Genomic DNA, 16,957 nt, shown 5'->3' with positions numbered 1-16,957 from the left:
TTCATTCTGGATTTCTCCCTAAGTTAAAAATGGAAATTTTCCCCTCCATATCAGATAATCTGAAATTTCTTTTTGTGTGTGTGTGTTTTTTAACTGTCACACTTTGATTTTTAACCTAACATGTCAAAGCTTTGTTTTCCTATGGCTTGCACTGCAGTTCACTTATAGATTTTTTTGAATAGTTTTAAAGACAAAATTAAACAGTGGCTTGAATGTCTTACATATGTATTGCCAGTTAAATTGACAAGAATCCACTTATTCTTTCATCCTGGATTAAACTTTAAACTGATAGACATAGTCCAGTAATTTAAGTTTTAAAATCCCAAATCTTCATAAACTGTAGGACTTGATCTTGCAACAGCTGTTTAAATGCTGTTTTGTTGTCGTTGTTTGTTGGTTTTTTTGATCTCTTGCTCTATGTTCTGTATAGTCCTTCAATATAAACGACTGACCCAACCCCCAGTTCTTGGATTAAGAATGATTTTTGTTTGGTTTGAAAATCACTAAGGTAATAGCAATAAATATGCACAAACATTTTTCTAAAATATCACTGACATGACTTGACTAGTGCCACTCATGCTATTGTTAATATGGCAGGACATGCATATTATTTATAATCCAAGTTCCCCCTTCCCCTCTGTGGTGATTTTCACACTTCTGCATGAGCTGGGCTGCTTTCTCAGCCTGTGTCGCCGAATGTTGGAAATCTGAGACGTGGTGGCTTGAAAAGTAATTGTATAAAATCTTGTTCTTTGAGATTTTTGATTGGTTGGGGTTTTTTTCTGCATACCAAAAGAGACTTTTGGAGATGACAGAAGCAATCTTTGTTTTACATTAACTTTTACTTTTGGCCGTATGAAAGCAAGGTTATGGAGTTTGTGCCATTTAGGAGAAGGTATCAAAATATGGGGGAAGCCAGGGGTGCAGAATGGGATGTGCGAACAGTGATATGTTAAGTAGCAGACTGAATTTTGGGTGCTGAGCGAGGTGTCACTAAAACAGCCAGCGAGGAAATGCTTGGGACAAATATGTGTCAAAAATAGTGCTTCTCTGTGTGGTAGATGCCTTTACTCCTGTCTGCCAAGAGTGCTTTTTTCTTATTTTTGCTTTCTGAAAGTAATGTCACTTTTTCTTTTGAGACATCTTAGAGATAAGTGACTGTGTTGGTGACCTAATAATTGTTCTTATTGGAGCAATGACCTTCAAAGCAGGAGATGAAGGTTTAAATATCCTTTTTCAGACTGGGATGCAAATTCCATGTTCCAGAAGCACAAACTATCTCTTCTGTGTGCTGAGGCATCTTTAACTTCTTTCTGTTTAAGTTGTTCCTCTTTGTAGAAAGAGGAGTGTGTTCTCACTCTCTAAACTTCATCTAGCTGAATAGTAAAGCCAGTCATGGAAAAAGGTAGTAGAGGAAGGGATGAGTTATTTATAGAGATTTTTTTTTTTAAATAAAATTTTCTGGTTTGAGGTTGTTACTGCATTTTATCCTAAAGAGCAGCTGTTGTGTGTGTGAATATTCTTTTGGGGAGTAAAATTTAGATCTCTTTGAACTTTTCTTTCCTCTTTAACTCAGGTTCTTTCTTGTACAGATTATTACATTTTACAGGAAGGGCAATGCCCTTTTTTCTTTGTCTTTAAAAGAAAGTAGCATTCCCTACATTTTGAGAGGAATTGAAGAACAATTGCAACAATTGCCTGACCAAACATTTAGAGGAAATGAGTAGAGGAGGAATGCTTCATTTGAGGATCCTACATGTTTCTGACACAATCGTATGGTGCAAACAATTCTAAACAATTTCAAATTTTGTTACATTACCGTCTAGATGGAAAGAGTTGTTGCCATGCTGAGGGTTAGGGAACAGTGTGAAGAAGGCTTTCCAGATGTACAGTTAATATTTTCAGTGTAAAAATGAAACCGGAATTCTTTTTGGAAGTGTTTGAATTCTTTTGGGGCTTAGATGTATTCAATTCAGTTTAGGTACCCAGTCATACTGGTTGAAGTACTGAGTTGGCTTGGTACAGCCAGTCTTTCTAGGGAACCTAGAAGAAGTTGTTCACTTTGGAGTTAAACATTTATATGCCAAAAGACTGATTTGCAAAGTGTGGTACTTATTCACATGAATTGGAGCTTTCGGAGGAAATTAGTGTTTTGTTAGACTCTGCATTGTTATTTTGGGTTGTCACAGCTCTATTTACAAAATGACGCACAGCAGATTTTAGATATTTAAGTTGCTCTTTTTAATAACAAAATTTTTTTCTATTAAGTTATTTAATCTTTTGTTTTTCCTTGCAGCTTTCATCAAGTCAGATGGCATAATAGAAATGCTACGTTTTGATGAAGGAGACCTATTGCAGGTATGTAGTCTTGAGTAAATCATATGAACTAGCAATGTTTCATCTTCTTTTTGATAGCTGCTTTTTGAAACTCATTTTGAAAATGAGCAAGCATCAAACTTAAGTCCAAAACACTTTTGGACCTTCTGGAGTTGTTTTCAACGATGTGCTTTGGTGTGTCCTGAGGTTCTGGTTCCCTGATCTTTTCCATTGGGCAACTGGTAGAGTTTACCACAGGTTCCATCCGTCCTGTTTGTCCAGTTTTGTTTTGTTTTGTTTTTCCTCAAAAAAATCTAGGGGATGCTTTATGTTTAATACTCATCTTCATGTAGAGTTGGGATGCAATTGGGTAGCAGAGCTAGAGGAACTGGGAAGTGTTGCAAGATTCCCAAATGTAAAAGTAGCCCTTCGGGACCAAGTCACCACTGGGTTTAAAGAAAGTTCAAATTACTGCAGTGAGGTAACTGCTGTTGCAAATATGGATTTTTCAGGTATAACATTGCCATTCTTGTCATCTCTCTGTTGGCGTAAGTCAAAACAGATAAAATGTTTACTTTAAGGAATATGTGCTGATACTTGGAGATGGTAGTAGTAGTTGGGATGAAAGACATAGCAACCTGGTTTGATACATTAGAGCTATGTAGTTCTGAAGTTCTATTGAGTAGAATTTCATACGCATGCATTTTGTGGATTGTATTTTAAGAATATCTTTTGTTAAAATTCTTCGGTGTAAGTCCTGGCAGTTGAGAGGGAGAAGAAGCAAGCAAGCAATTAATTGTTTAAATGATTTGAACTCATGGCATGTGACTATGTTTAACTTGATTAGTTAATGAAGTTAAGCACTGGTGCAGTGCTTGATTTACAATTCCTAACTCCCATCTAATCTAGAAAAGACAATAATGTGAAAGTTGTGTGGTTGTGATAGTATTATTTGAGATTTATGAAGGTGTATTTTCTTTTTCCCTCACCTAGCTAAGTGATTTGAAGTTTTTTGTTGATTGTTTGGGGTTTTTTTTCCCTTCTTCCACTGCTTGATCCCTAATGTAAGTCAAGATTAATTTATTACAGATTTTATGATTATAAAGTATAAGGATAAGATCCTTCAAAATGATCTAAGCTGGTGACAGAAGTTTGCAGTTAAAAACAAACACACACAGGAAAAACCCAACCAACTAACCAACCAAAAACTGACCTACCAATGAAGCAAACAAAAAAGCCCCAGGTTCCTCATTAAACAGTTGTTTAGATGTCATGTACTAAACACATTCTCATGCTAAATATCTACATAGGCTTCTTTTTGGACATACAGAGTAAAGTGGTGAAAGTTTTCCATATAGTGGTTCCAGTCTCAACTACTGCAGGTTTTGCCTCTGAATATTTATTTAATTTGCATGGAGATACCAGATATCGGTATTAATATAGAGGAAAAAAATCACTAGACTTAGTTTCTTTTATTTTACGTACTCTATTAGAATATGTTTTGTTTAACAAGAGTGGTTGAATAAAAATGACAGACAGGTGTTGGCCCAATTTTTAAGATAAAAATGACATAGTCACATTCACTTATCTACATTTTAGGTGTTCTTGAGTTGATTGTTTTTGTTTGGTTTGTTTGTTTGATTTGGTTGGAGTGGGGTTTAGACCCAGGATTTTTTGTTACTGTTTTGTTTAATGAATTAAAATAATGTTACAATTCTGGAATTATTTATTTAAGCATTCTATTAATCACTGTAGTTCTCAGGACTAGAAAGTGATGGTGCTGCTGTGAACCACCTGCATAATTCATATAAAGATGGAAAAATAAAACTGCTTGATAATCTTTCCAACTTTGTTGCAAGATGTAACAGACAGGAAAATAAGTTTAAATGTTATGATGGGACAAATTTAAGTAATTCTGGATGTTGCACTGTAAACTTCGGTGCTTTAGATTGCATTTGGCTGCCGCTTATAACACTGCTGAGAGTCAAAATTTCTAATAAGTGGTATATATGTTTTATATTATAGTTGTGGCTCTTAAGCCAAAAATACCTACATAAGTGAAACCAATTCCGTTTAATCAGAATGATACAGCATATTTTCTCTAGCTTACAGGTTTTTTTCCCCTGTAGATTTTAATGTGGTGACCTCTTGTGACTGTTTGCTGCAATTAAAAAATTAAAGCAAATACATGTTGTAAAAACAGATTTACATCTTGTGAACAGCAGTTACTGAAGTATTAAACCTACTGTAAAGTCACTCAATGTTTCTGTTTCAGTCTTTCTGTGAGTTTTCACAAATGTTTGTTGATTGTAGGTCATCTATCATTACAAAACAAATATGATGTAGTAGTAGTTCAGTATTGTCTAATGATACATCACCTTCAGGTAATTTTTTTTAATACAAAACATAACCAATTCAGTGCATAAAGTGATTAATAATAATCAAAGTGTCTAAGCCATCTCCATTCTTAGTTTATTTCCATCCCCCTCAAAGAATTTCATATCTTTACAGTGGAAGCAAGCTTTTTTTCTTGTTGGAAGGAGTTGCCTTCCAAGTAAGGTAAATCAAATGCTGAGTCTTACATAATTTAGTCATTAGAGATTCCTGCCACCTCCCTCCAGTTAGAGTATATCCTCTTGATACTGTTTTTTGTGCTTATGTGAACTACATACTATCGGTAGAACACTCCTAATATGTTATGAAACCACTGCACACAATCACATTTTAGGACTTTTGTTGTTAAAAAAAAAAAAGTATTGGAAAAATTTGTTTTGACCAGACTGACTGAAAACAGTTATTTATTGAAAGAGCATAAATATTTTAATATTTAAGTAAAAAACCCTTACATCTAGTAAAAATAAACTAGCAATGGAAATTTCATTATTTCATGCTAGTGGGTAACAGTAGCAAAGTAGAGACTCTATTTTTTGTGTGAACTTACAGTATGTGGATTAGAAAGTGCTATGTCATGTAGCTTTACCCTCTGTCTTAACAGAAGTGAGTATTTTATTGTTTAGCATACATGTTTGGTTTAAAGGTTTACATCTGAATAAATTTATGTTACTTCTGACCATGGATTAGATTACAATAATGAGAGAATTTCCTAATTCTGTCTGTTCTTCACATGAATCAGTCCCCTTAAGGAGTCAACAACTTTTTGAACTCTTCAAATAATTTATTTAGATCCTGAACATAGAGTAGGAGTTGTATTGATATAAATTGTCCATTGCTCAGTGCAATATAGAGTTTCTTTTTTGTTTTGTTTTTCTTCATTAGCAGTCATTTGCAGATGTCTATATAAATGGTTGGCACTTCACAGAGTCGTAGGTTTGTTTGATTGGAATGGTCCTCAGGAGATTACCTAGTACTTTCTTCAGGTAGCATTGTGTGTAGATGGACTGACCTTGGCAGATGCTTGGCTCTCCTGTTCTTAAAGCCTCTAAAGAAGTAACTTTTACAAGTTTCCTTGAGTACCTATTTGTTTCACACCTAAGCTGATTTTACTGCTGCTTTTTTCTCCAATAAATAGTCAGTTGGTTTCTTGTTAGGTTTTTTTTTTTTCCCTCTCTTTATCATGATAATTTTGTACTAAATGATACCTGTAGCTTCTTCATGCAAATTTTTGAAAACACCATGTAACTTTCTTTACTGGATTTTTATTTGTCTACACACTACTTAAAGCATAGCATTTAATTGGAACATTAGTATGCAGAGGCTTTGGGAAAGGACAGAGTAGTTGCTAGTTGCTTCCCTGTGTAATAACACTTGTTCTAGTAATTCTAAAATGAGTTGTAAATTTTTGACAGCATTTTGTTTGGTCAGGTAGTTTGTGTTTCACTATGCTCTCCAGACACATTTTCTTCTTTAGCGTACTGCAGCTTAGTCAGTTATTCCCAGTTTTAGATTTGAGCTCTCCTTCAGCCAAACTTCCCCTCCTCCATGTGTCCTGATTATCTGAACCCTTGTCCAGACCTGACAGATGCTTCAAGCCTCTGACAGTGATGTCATCTGCAAATATTAGGAGTCCTGAAATAAACTACAACTGTTGCTTTTAATAAATTATCCTTTCATGTTAGGCCAACATACTGTCTCACTTTTGGAGGACTTTATTTTGAAAAATGAATAGTAAAGTAAAATTTATTTTTCAGAGCAATGTTTTCGTTTGCTTTTAGTTCATAAAAGACAGTTTCCCGCATCGTCTTATTTATTATGAGAGCTTTTGCCTTGTGTATCTGATGTTTTCCTGAACAGCGTAGTTGGACCCGCTATATTCCAGAGTGATCTATTCAGACTAAGTGCTTGGAAGGTACTTCTATTTACATAGTAGTATTTTTAAAGTAGCATCTTCCTATGGTGAAAAAGGAAAATGGTAAGGCTCTTCAGTCAAATTCTCGTAATATGAATCACTACACTTACCCTTGCTGCAATAATCTTAAGTGTATGAAATGCTTTTCTAGAGGTGACCTCCTAAAAATTGTTTTACTCATACTTACTGGTTTGCAGAATAGCTAAAATAGGGGAAAAAGAAAACCTGTGTTGTTATATATACTTAATACATACTTTCTGTCTTTGTTCATAAACTGCTGTAAGCTGCTAGTCACAAAAGCTGGTAATAAGAATCGCAATGGTCCTAAATGTTAAATAGACAGATTTTTAACATGACTTGCGGTGACTGTTGTGAGGAGGCTACAGAACTGAGTTACATGCATGGGAATCAGCAATACTCATCTCCTACTGGAGAGATTTTAGTATTTTCTGCATGATCTGTACTTCATTCCGAATGGCATGGTAGAGAAGTATCTCAACAGAAGTGGCAACCATTCAGTTCTGGTATATCAGAAACAGAGTTTTGGGGGTGGAAAGTTTAAATGAATTTTTTTTATTACCTCAAATTTTCATATTGTATGTTGACTTTTAAAAAGGTTTTGATGTGATCTCCATTGATACCTATATAGCCAAACTGCTAAGATGCAGACCACATAAGTGGGTCATTGACCTTGATGGCTGTATTCTGTAGTATGTCGCTTAGCTGACAGTCAGTTAACTGTGATGGAGCTTGATACCGAGGGCAATGCTTCTTAATGTCTGTCTTCATTAGTGACTGGAAAGCTGCCCAGCAGAGAACAACCTGGGAGTGTTGGAAAGGGACCTGGGGGTATTGATTGACAGCCGGCTGAATATGAGCCAGCAGTGTGCCCAGGTAGCCAAAAAGGCCAACAGCATCCTGGCTTCTATCAGGAATAGTGTGGTCGGCAGGCCTAGGGAAGTGATCGGTCTTGCTGTACTTGGCGCTGTTGAGGCCGCATCTCAAATCCTATGTTCAGTTTTGGGCCTCTCACGACAAGAAAGATGTTGAGGTGCTGGAGAGAGTGCAGAGAAGGGCAATGAAGCTGGTGAGGGGTCTGGAGCACAAGTTTGATGAGGAGCAGCTGAGGGAACTGGGGCTGTTTAGCCTGGAGAAAAGGAGGCTGAGGGGAGACCTGATCGCTGTCTGCAACTACCTGAAAGGAGGTTGTAGCATGGAGGGGTTGGTCTCTTCTCCTGAGTAGCAAGTGATAGTACAAGAGTAAATGGCCTCAAGTTGCACCAGGGGAGGTTTAGATTGGATACGAGGAACAATTTGTTCCTGGAAAGGGTTGTCAGGCACTGGAACAGGCTGCCCAGGGAAGTGATGGAGTCACTGTCCCTGGAGGTGTCTGAAAGTTCTGTATGCAGATGAGATTCTTAAGGACATTGTTTAGAGGTAGACTTGGCAGTGCTAGTTTAACAGTTAGACTTGATGATCTTAAAGGTCTTTTCAACCCAAATGATTCTATGATTAGCAGCGTGGCTGGTGTTACAGAGATTACTCTTAGTAAGTTTGTGGATACTACCAAATTGGGCAAAACAATTGGTATACTGGAAGGGAAGGCTAGTATCCAGAGGGACTTTGGCAGGCGGACAGGAGCCTCATGACATTCAGCCATAAGGCAAATGCCCGTCCTGCACCTGTGAGGGAATAACCCTGTGTGACTGGGTAGGCAGCAGCACTGCAGAAATGACCTGGGTGGTCCTGGTAGACAGTGAGTTGAACATTAAGTTAGCTGTGTGCCCTTGTAGCAAAGAAGGCTGCCAGCCTACTGAACAAATGTAGAGCCAGAAGACAAGGGGTGTGATTTCTCCTCTACTTAAGCATTTGTGGGGCTGCAGCTAGAGTACTGTGTCCAGTCTGGGCTACCAAGTACAAGGAAGGCACTGACATACTGGAGCAAGCACAGCAGAGGGACACTAAGATGATCAGGACAGGAACGCTTCTCATGTTAGGGTGTGCTTCTTCAGCCTTTAGAAGACCAAGGATAAAACTAGTTGCTGTGGGCAGTGCAGAGTTGACAAGAGCCAGATTTTCCATTGTGCACAGTGAAAGGATGAGAGACTTTGGACACAATTTTCAGCATGTGACATTCCAAACTCCTGTAAGGAAGAAAAGCTTTTAAACTTGAGGGTGACCAAACACTGGACCAGGTTACTCAAAGAAGTTGTAGAATTTGGAGGTATCTGGAACTCAATGGCCCAAAGCTGTGAGTGATCTGTACTAACTAGACATCCCCTGAGCAAGGGTTGACTAGATGGCTTACAGAGCTTTCTTCCAATGTGTGTGATTTTATGAAAGCAGAAAAACCATTTCGGTTCATAGCCATTGCTTTTGAGCAGCTGAAGTCATGCTGCTTAGAAAAAAATTGCAGGTTCTTCGTCTTGTACAGGAAGAATTGCCATCCCCAGGCTTTAGTTTAAACAGAATTAATTGATGCCCAGGAGTGACTCTTGCAAAGCCAAAGTCAATAGCATGTGTTGCATCAGCTAGAGTCAATTGATGTTTTTGTTTCCTCATATGAGTTTGGGTCATGAAAGAGCATGGCAAGAATGACTCAGTTCAGTCCACTTTCAGCTACGTTTCAGATTACAGCATTCATTTTTTTCATTACCTTAAGCAGGATATTTGTCATTTATGTTTCTTTTAATTATCCTACTTATTAGCATAGAGCTTATTAATGCAGCAATGAAGTTTTAAGCTGCCATCTATGTATCAGTTTTGTAGCTGTCTCCCCATTTAGTTGCAAGCAGCAGATAGCTTTTCTACATGAAGGAACCAGCCTTACTATAAAATAACAATATGTAAAGCGTTCTGAAATGGTATTTCCTACTGAGTCTTTTAAATTAGTGTGGATACTCTTGTATGGGAAAAAAAGAAAGCTTTGGTTGTTGAGAATTTTGGTAAACATGAAAGAAATGTATATGGTGTCCAGAAAACTCAGGTGTTGATTAAGAGGGCCTCTTTGCTTCACCCCCCTGCCCCATCCTTGTTTAAGACTTCAAGGCTTTAATTCAGTTGCTTAGACACAGGTAACCAGTGCTATTTGAGATGCCCTAGGCTGTCCCAGACAACCGCATGGACCTGGCAGATATGGCAGGGGACACAGGAGAAACTCTGTGTCCTTCTGGATGTCAGTCTGAGACCAGGCAGTTTGCCCCAGGCTATTAATCTCCTGTGGCAGCAGATGCCTGTGTTTAGATGACAGAACGTAGTGCAAGGTAATAAGACCTCTTACCACGAAGTGAAGAATAGCTGTTATAACAAACTGGTGAGACATTAACTACTTCATTTTTTTTGGTGGAGTTTTTTGTTTTCTAGCTAAAGTTAACAACCATGGGTATGTCTTTAAAGACAGACTTCAAACTGTAAGGTGTGGTTTTTGATTCTCCATGTGAGCAAGATTGTTGTCTGGTATCATTCCATAACTGTACTGAGTCTGCAAGGTGTGCTTTCAGGTCCAGGTTCTCTGTGAAATCTTTCTTGAGGATATGAGACTCTGGAGAGAAGTTGTTTTAAGTCTTGAAACTGGTGCTGGCTGACTGCCTTCACATTTTCTGACAGTATGCAAGTTGTCTCAAGATCTTTATTCTGAAATCCCTGTAGTTTAACCCTTCTAGGGTTGTATAAGAGATAAATTAAGGCGTGCAACCATTAGTAGCAACAGCATAAATGCATATGCTGTCTTTACATTTTTTTAAAAAATAATTGATTTAAAAAAAATAATCATCTGTCTCCAAGACTCAAAAACAGCCTTTTGGTTGGAAAGGTTATAGGCCCCCAGTACTGGTAAAAGGGGTGATTTTTTTTTCCCTCTCCCGCTTCTTTTTCCCACTCAATTGTGTATTTCTACTGGTTTTGTGCTGACTTGTTGTTAGGCAGTCAGTTGGATCAGGAAATTATTCCAATTGATTTTTTTGCCCCTGTAACTTAGCTTATTATATCTTCTGAAATATTAATAGTGTGCACATGCAGACTTCTTTCTGATATATATATTGCAAGGTAGTATTTTGTTATTTGTAATGCTTTTCCTGTACAGATAAGATTTAATAAAATTTTCCTAGAAATCATGTTTTGTTAATGCTGCTCTATTACAGATATATCCTTTACAGGAAGAAAAAAAAGACTGTATTTATTAAAGAGCATTATTTTATTTCTCTTTACCTGATAAACCAGCAGTATTCAACAAAAGCTACACTTTAGATAGTGTATTGATGTGATATAGTTTTAGTTCTTGACATTTATGTTTGACAGTTTTGTGCAGTCACATAGGAAAAATAGCATGCCAGACTGCAGCACAGTAGGTCTGCAATTTTACTTGAAGATCAAATTTAAAAAATAGTATTTTGAACATGTAACTGAACACATTTCTATGTTTTTGTTTACTACATGACTCTAAAGATTGACATGTAATAAAAATGAGTGGTAATTATAGAAACTGCCACATGAGATTTATTTTTGGTTTAGTTCCATGATGCTATGGTTGATGAGCTGCTGAAGTTGGTATGCTATTTCTTTGCTCTTGATTGACCCTGATATTAAAAAAAAAGCAGCCCCACACCAAGTAAAACCCAAAAGAAAACCCACAGAACAAAATACACACAAAAACCCCCAAACCAACCAAAAAGCAAACAACCCCCTGCTGAAAACACGGAAAGTGTCATTGAAATTAATTTGTCATTTTGCTTGTATTTAACAGATGTCTGAAAGCAAAAACAAGGCTTTTCGTTATAAGTGTGGCTCTTTGATGGATCTCTTAAGTATATTTCAGGCATATGATGTCCTACCAAAGTAATTTGTGATTTTAAACTTTACAGATAGTAGACTAATATTTTAATAGTAAATCTCTAGTTTCAGAACATGGAAAAACTGGAGTGTGTGATCAGCCAGAGAATTTAACTCTCATCAATTAACTACAGCCATGGCTATGTAGTAGGTCAGTTATTGTCAGTGATGTGTATTTTCATTTATTTCTGTATTTTTCTGGAGTTAAATTTGATTTCCAGTACCCTCTGTCTAAAAGTTGGCCTGAGTGGAATCTTAGACCAAGACTAATATTAGAGGTATTGACTGCCAGTTATGATGCTAAAGAGCATAGATAAAAAACAACTTTCCCTACTGAATAATTTAAAACCTAATAGAGCATGGTCTTTTGTTTGTGCCAAAGCTAGTTGTCAAGGATGGGACAGTGTTGGTCATGACTATTTTGGTTGCCGTGTCATAGGATCTGAGTCTGTTAGCTCCCTCATCTGTCAGGTAACTGCTGGTAATTCAAATAAGTGCTTTAGTTTGTTTCTAAAGAAAAATCAGTTACTGAAAGGAAAGTCATATATAGTTGTAGCGAATAGTATGCTTTCAAGGACATTGGCAAGGAATGCAGAGTCTTAATACGTCTGTTAACTTCATGGAGTCTCAAGTTTTGTTGTTGTTGTGGTTTAACCCCAGCCAGCAGCTCAGCCCCACGCAGCCACTTACGCACTCTCTCCTGATGGGACAGGGAGAGAATCAGAAGAGTGAAAGTGAGGAAACTTGTGAGTTGAGATAAAAGCAGTTTAATGAGTAAGTCAAAAGCTGTGTGTGCAAGCAAAGCCAAACAAGGGATTCATTCAGCACTTCCCATGGGCGGGCAGGTGTTCAGCCATCTCCAGGAAAGCCGGGCTCCATCATACATAACAGTTACTTGGGAAGACAAACTCCATCACTCCAAACATTCCTCCTATTCCTTCTTCGTCCCTCAGCTTTATATACTGAACATGGCATCTTATGGTGTGGAATATCTGTTTGGTCAGTTGGGGTCAGCTGTCCCAGCTGTGTCCCTTCCCAACTCTTCATGCACCCTCAGTCTCCTCGCTGGTGGGGTGGGGCGAGAAGCAGAAAAGGCCTTGATGCTGTGCAAGCCCTGCTCAGCAATAGGTAAAAGATCCCTGTGTTATCAACACTGGTTTGGTCACAAATCCAAAACACAGTACCATGCTACTATGACGAAAATTATGCCAGCCAAAACCAATACAGTTGTGTAATGATATTTCACGGGAACACTGTCTCAGCAACTTTGGTTGTCTCCCTCCAATAGGCAGGAAACTCAGTGGTGTGAATGCATAGCATGGTAGAATGGAACTGGTGAAATCAGGAGAGAAATGGCTTTAAATGACTGTGCTGTAGTAAAAAAAAAAAAGAGGGATATATGCAGTTGTTTGGTAGAGAGGAGTAGCATATTATTTCAGTTAGTATACTAGTGAAAACACTTAAACTGGATTTGGGTAATTTTTGGTTACATCTCAATTACTGATTGTATTGTGTAGCTCTTCAGATCCGGAAGTTCCTTATTATCAACACTGGAAGTGTACCTGCTTGGTACATTCATCAGAGATGTGCAGAAAGCTCATAAATGCTGAGACTTATTGAGCAAATCATCTATTAGCTTAGATTGATAGTAGCTGCCTGTGGTGAAGATCAACTTGCCCCTTGGCTGCAGTCGAATAGCTCGAGCTCTTTAGCCTTTACAAGCAAGCACTGCTCTGTTCCTACTGAATAGACTGTACAGCATCTCTTGCAGAGCCGTCTGATAGTCTGATATGCTTTAAGATTGAATGGGTACATCTGCAAGCTGTAGGCGATAGTTACATAGTTTAAAATAAAAAAAAAAAAAAGAAAAATTAAATTGGAAAGGCAGACATTGATTCATGGTTGTCAAATTTATTATAGAAAAGTAGATAATAAGGATATGTAATTATAAGTGGCTGTCTGAAGCTTATTAAAACCCTTTTTAAAACACTCAAGCAATGTGTATTTTCTGCAGAGCTTATAAAATCAAGCTCTTGTGAACTAGAGGAAGTCAGTGGCTTAATGTTTTGAACAAGTGCTTATATGAAGTGTTAAACCAGCTTTTGACAGCACAAGTCCTTTTTGGTTGGAGAAAAAATCTTTTAAGGCAATTCACTTTGATTCAGTTTCTTATCTATTTTTCAAGTTGAGAAATTAACGAGTGGCTATCTAAAACTGGAAGGTTTGCTCTCACCTTTCCAGTCTTGAGTTCAAAATATGGTATGCGAGGCAGAGATGTGCTTTTTCTGATTAAATTATTTAGATTTCAGAGCTAATCAATTAGCTTGTTATGCAGTACTTCATGGGAAGTTTTAGATACAAAACATTTTGTATCTTAAGCATTAATCAATTAACTAAAACTGATTTTAAATTTCTGCTTTCTTTTTAATTGATTTTCTATTCATATTCTGAAACAATTCACTGCAGTTGTCATTATTTACTTCTGTCTTGTTGGAAACAGAAAATTGAGGGTGACATCAGAAATTAAGAAGCTGACCTAAAAGCTTATCAGTATGTAAGTAGTATACCTTAGCTAGGAAAACTTAATGGAAAGACTTACAAGCCAGTGTGTTTTAATGAAGAATAAGAAATACCCTGTTTTCCTAATTATGGTACAAATGGAATACATAAGTTTAAATGAAAGTTTGCTGAGTTTAAATGAAAACTTGCTGATTTTAAATTATAATAAAATTGGCAATATAAAACAACTTACCTTGTATCTTAGAATCATGTTCAGTGAGGAAAAACTGCAGTGATCCTGCTTTACTGCAAAGCACAATTTCATGTGAGCCTCTTCCTCCTGCAAGATCCCTTTAAGCAAGGCAATCTGCCCGTGTATTTCAGAGATTTTAAAATAAAAAAGCTAATTGATGCTTTGCCTAAACATTTAAAATTGCAAGTAAATCCTCAAGTTACAAACATTAACTTTGTTTTACAGTGATAAATAGTACAGTTCCAGCTTTCTTTAGTCTGGAAAAATTGCAGGGTCAATAAACCAAATAATTTCATTTTAAATCTGAAACACTACTTAGATTTACAATCCAGAATTGATCCTTGACATGAATCAAACATTGATGTTTGTAGACGAAGTGATTTAATAGTAGTAATTATAAAATTTCAAAGAAGTGTCTCCAAAATGCAGAATAAAGTTACATCTTCTTTTATTAGAGACATTTTAAAGTAACGATATCTTTAAAAAATATTTTAAGAAAAAGTAGTTTTATCTTAGAAGAAACACAGAAGGAAAGTGTAGTTTGTAGTTGAAATATAAATTAGTAAAGTGTCCAGCCAAGGGATTTGATTTTAGTTCTGAAATGAGTTATGAGAAATTTGTATTCCTCTTGCAAACAAATGACATCTTTATACTAGAGGTGAACTGCGTCAGGTGAGCCAAGGTGCATCATAGACTTTTATCAGGCCTATAAGCTTTCTTTCCACTCCCGGAAGACAAATACCCATCTTGGTCATGAAATGCCTTTAAGGGGAGGACTGGAATCCTTGGTTTGGTCTCCAAATACTATGGGAAGACAGAAGTTTTCAAAGTCAGGTGTGTTTTAACTTTTGCTGCATCAGGAGGACATTCCAAACACAGCCCTCTAAACCAGCTGGGCTTTTTTAGACAAGGGTAAACTACTTGGAATTAGACAACTTAACCTCTCTTGTTTTCAGGTAATTTAATGTGCAGCAGAGTAGTAGTAAAGGTATGAATAATAGAGGCTGGAAGATCATTATGAGGGAAGGAGATGAAGTTTTCCTAATCAAATGGAGATTATAGAGTTGTTTGTTTTCTAGTTTGTTAAATTACACCAGTGAGATAATTGCTTGACTGCTGTTGTTTTAATATGCTTTTCTTTGTAATGTGTTTCTGACATCTATGCTAGGTTTTTGTTTTACTCCCTGCAATGTTGTTATTTCCTGGACTTTTTTCTTCCTCTCAGTTTCCAAGTTGTTAAGTTGCTGCTCATCTTACAGTTTGTAGGAGTTCCTGCCACTGGAACTGATTGCAGTTCTTGTTCAGGGCCAAACGGTCTTTCAGTAGAGGCTTAATTTCTTTAAGTAATTAATTAGAAAAAGCCAATTGTGTTTCATTTTCTGCTCCAGATCAGAACTTCTTTTGTCTTTCAAGATCTGATCTACTAACTTATTACAGTTGCTGGTGGTTTTTTCCCCATAGGAAGTATAATGCCGTCAGTATCTTAAATTCAAAACTCTTTTTTTTTTTGTGTTACAGACTGAGACAACTATAGGCCTCAGTTCATATCAACAGAAAAGGTAAGCATGATTTTATAAAAGTTTAATCCAGCCATTCTGTTGTGAGATTTGTGATATTTTTCGTAAGAATAACAACATTTTTGTGTAAACAATATCGAATACAAGTCATGTAATTTTTCAATTATTTGTCTTATACAGAGGAAATTTAAACTAAAAAGTAAAACAATTTTTAGTATTGAACAGCTAAATAACTTCATATATGGAATAAGAAATGGAAGAATTACTTAATTCACTTTGTAATGTATACCACAGAGTAATTCTCTGTAAATAAAGAGGGGATAAACTGAGACTCTGCTTGTAGATTTTTTTGTTGCTGTTCTTATCATTTTACTGAATTTTTATTGAGAAAGGAGTGGGTTTGTTCAGCTGCTTCAAAAGTTCTTGCAGTCCTTTTGAAGAAAAACTTCATGATGCTAGTTTCCTTAGATTCTTCCCCGCTCCCCTGGTCCCTGTTGTTCCCCCCACTGTCCCCAAAGACATAATCTGTTATCAGAGAACTTTGCATGTATAGTATCTGAGAAGAAAAAGAAGTGGCCTCTTGTTTTCCTTGGTCCCTTATTTTTCTCTGGAGACTCCTCAAATACTCCTGTGTATTTGACAAGTACATTGCACAGTAATAGTGAAGTTTGTTTCTTATACAATAGCGTTCAAACTGTCATGTGAAGCACAGCTTATTTTCAGTAAATACAGCCAGATTTTTTTTCGCCAGTTGTTTCTGTTTCCTTCCCAGGAAATCTAGTAAAAGGACTATTTCTTTTTTTTCATTTCAGATGAGTATGTGAAAAGTTCTTATTTTACTGTGTATATGGTTGCTTAAACATGAGCTTAAGAGCATTCTCTCTGCAACAAGTTTTGAAAAATCTCTGGAAAAAACCCAACATTTTTCATTTAACACTTAAAAGCCTTGATCCTATCTGTGTCACTTGCCACCAGTCTCTGCTGCCTTCTGATTAGATACAGACCTAAACTGTGCAATGTGACTCTCCTGAGTTGTATGAAACTACTGTAGACTTTGGCTTACCTAGCAGCAGGTTTCTAAGTATACTTGGAATTCAGGTTTTCAGGCTAAGAGTGAACATGAAGGTGCTGAAGAATCTTAGGAGCATATGGCAGGTCTTTCACTCTATGTGAAATTAAAACATAAATTCACATTATCTTTATTGTCATAATGTAAAAGAGAAGAGCTAATGTTATGTA

General features: G+C 36.7%; 1 protein-coding gene across 1 annotated transcript in view; it reads left to right on the top strand.

Annotated features, from left to right (window-relative positions):
• Window positions 1–16,957, top strand: part of TMEM131 (transmembrane protein 131) — a 103,129-nt gene that overhangs the window by 18,715 nt on the left and 67,457 nt on the right. Inside the window, exons 2-3 of the mRNA XM_065633348.1 lie at window positions 2,297–2,358; window positions 15,720–15,760. Of these exons, the coding sequence (XP_065489420.1) occupies window positions 2,297–2,358; window positions 15,720–15,760 (103 nt within the window). The remainder of the gene's footprint in view (window positions 1–2,296; window positions 2,359–15,719; window positions 15,761–16,957) is intronic.

Source organism: Caloenas nicobarica, chromosome 1 (assembly GCF_036013445.1).
Source record: "Caloenas nicobarica isolate bCalNic1 chromosome 1, bCalNic1.hap1, whole genome shotgun sequence".
Taxonomy (NCBI): domain Eukaryota; kingdom Metazoa; phylum Chordata; class Aves; order Columbiformes; family Columbidae; genus Caloenas; species Caloenas nicobarica.
Note: the sequence above shows the minus strand (reverse complement) of the source record. Positions and strands in the feature narration are given on the sequence as shown.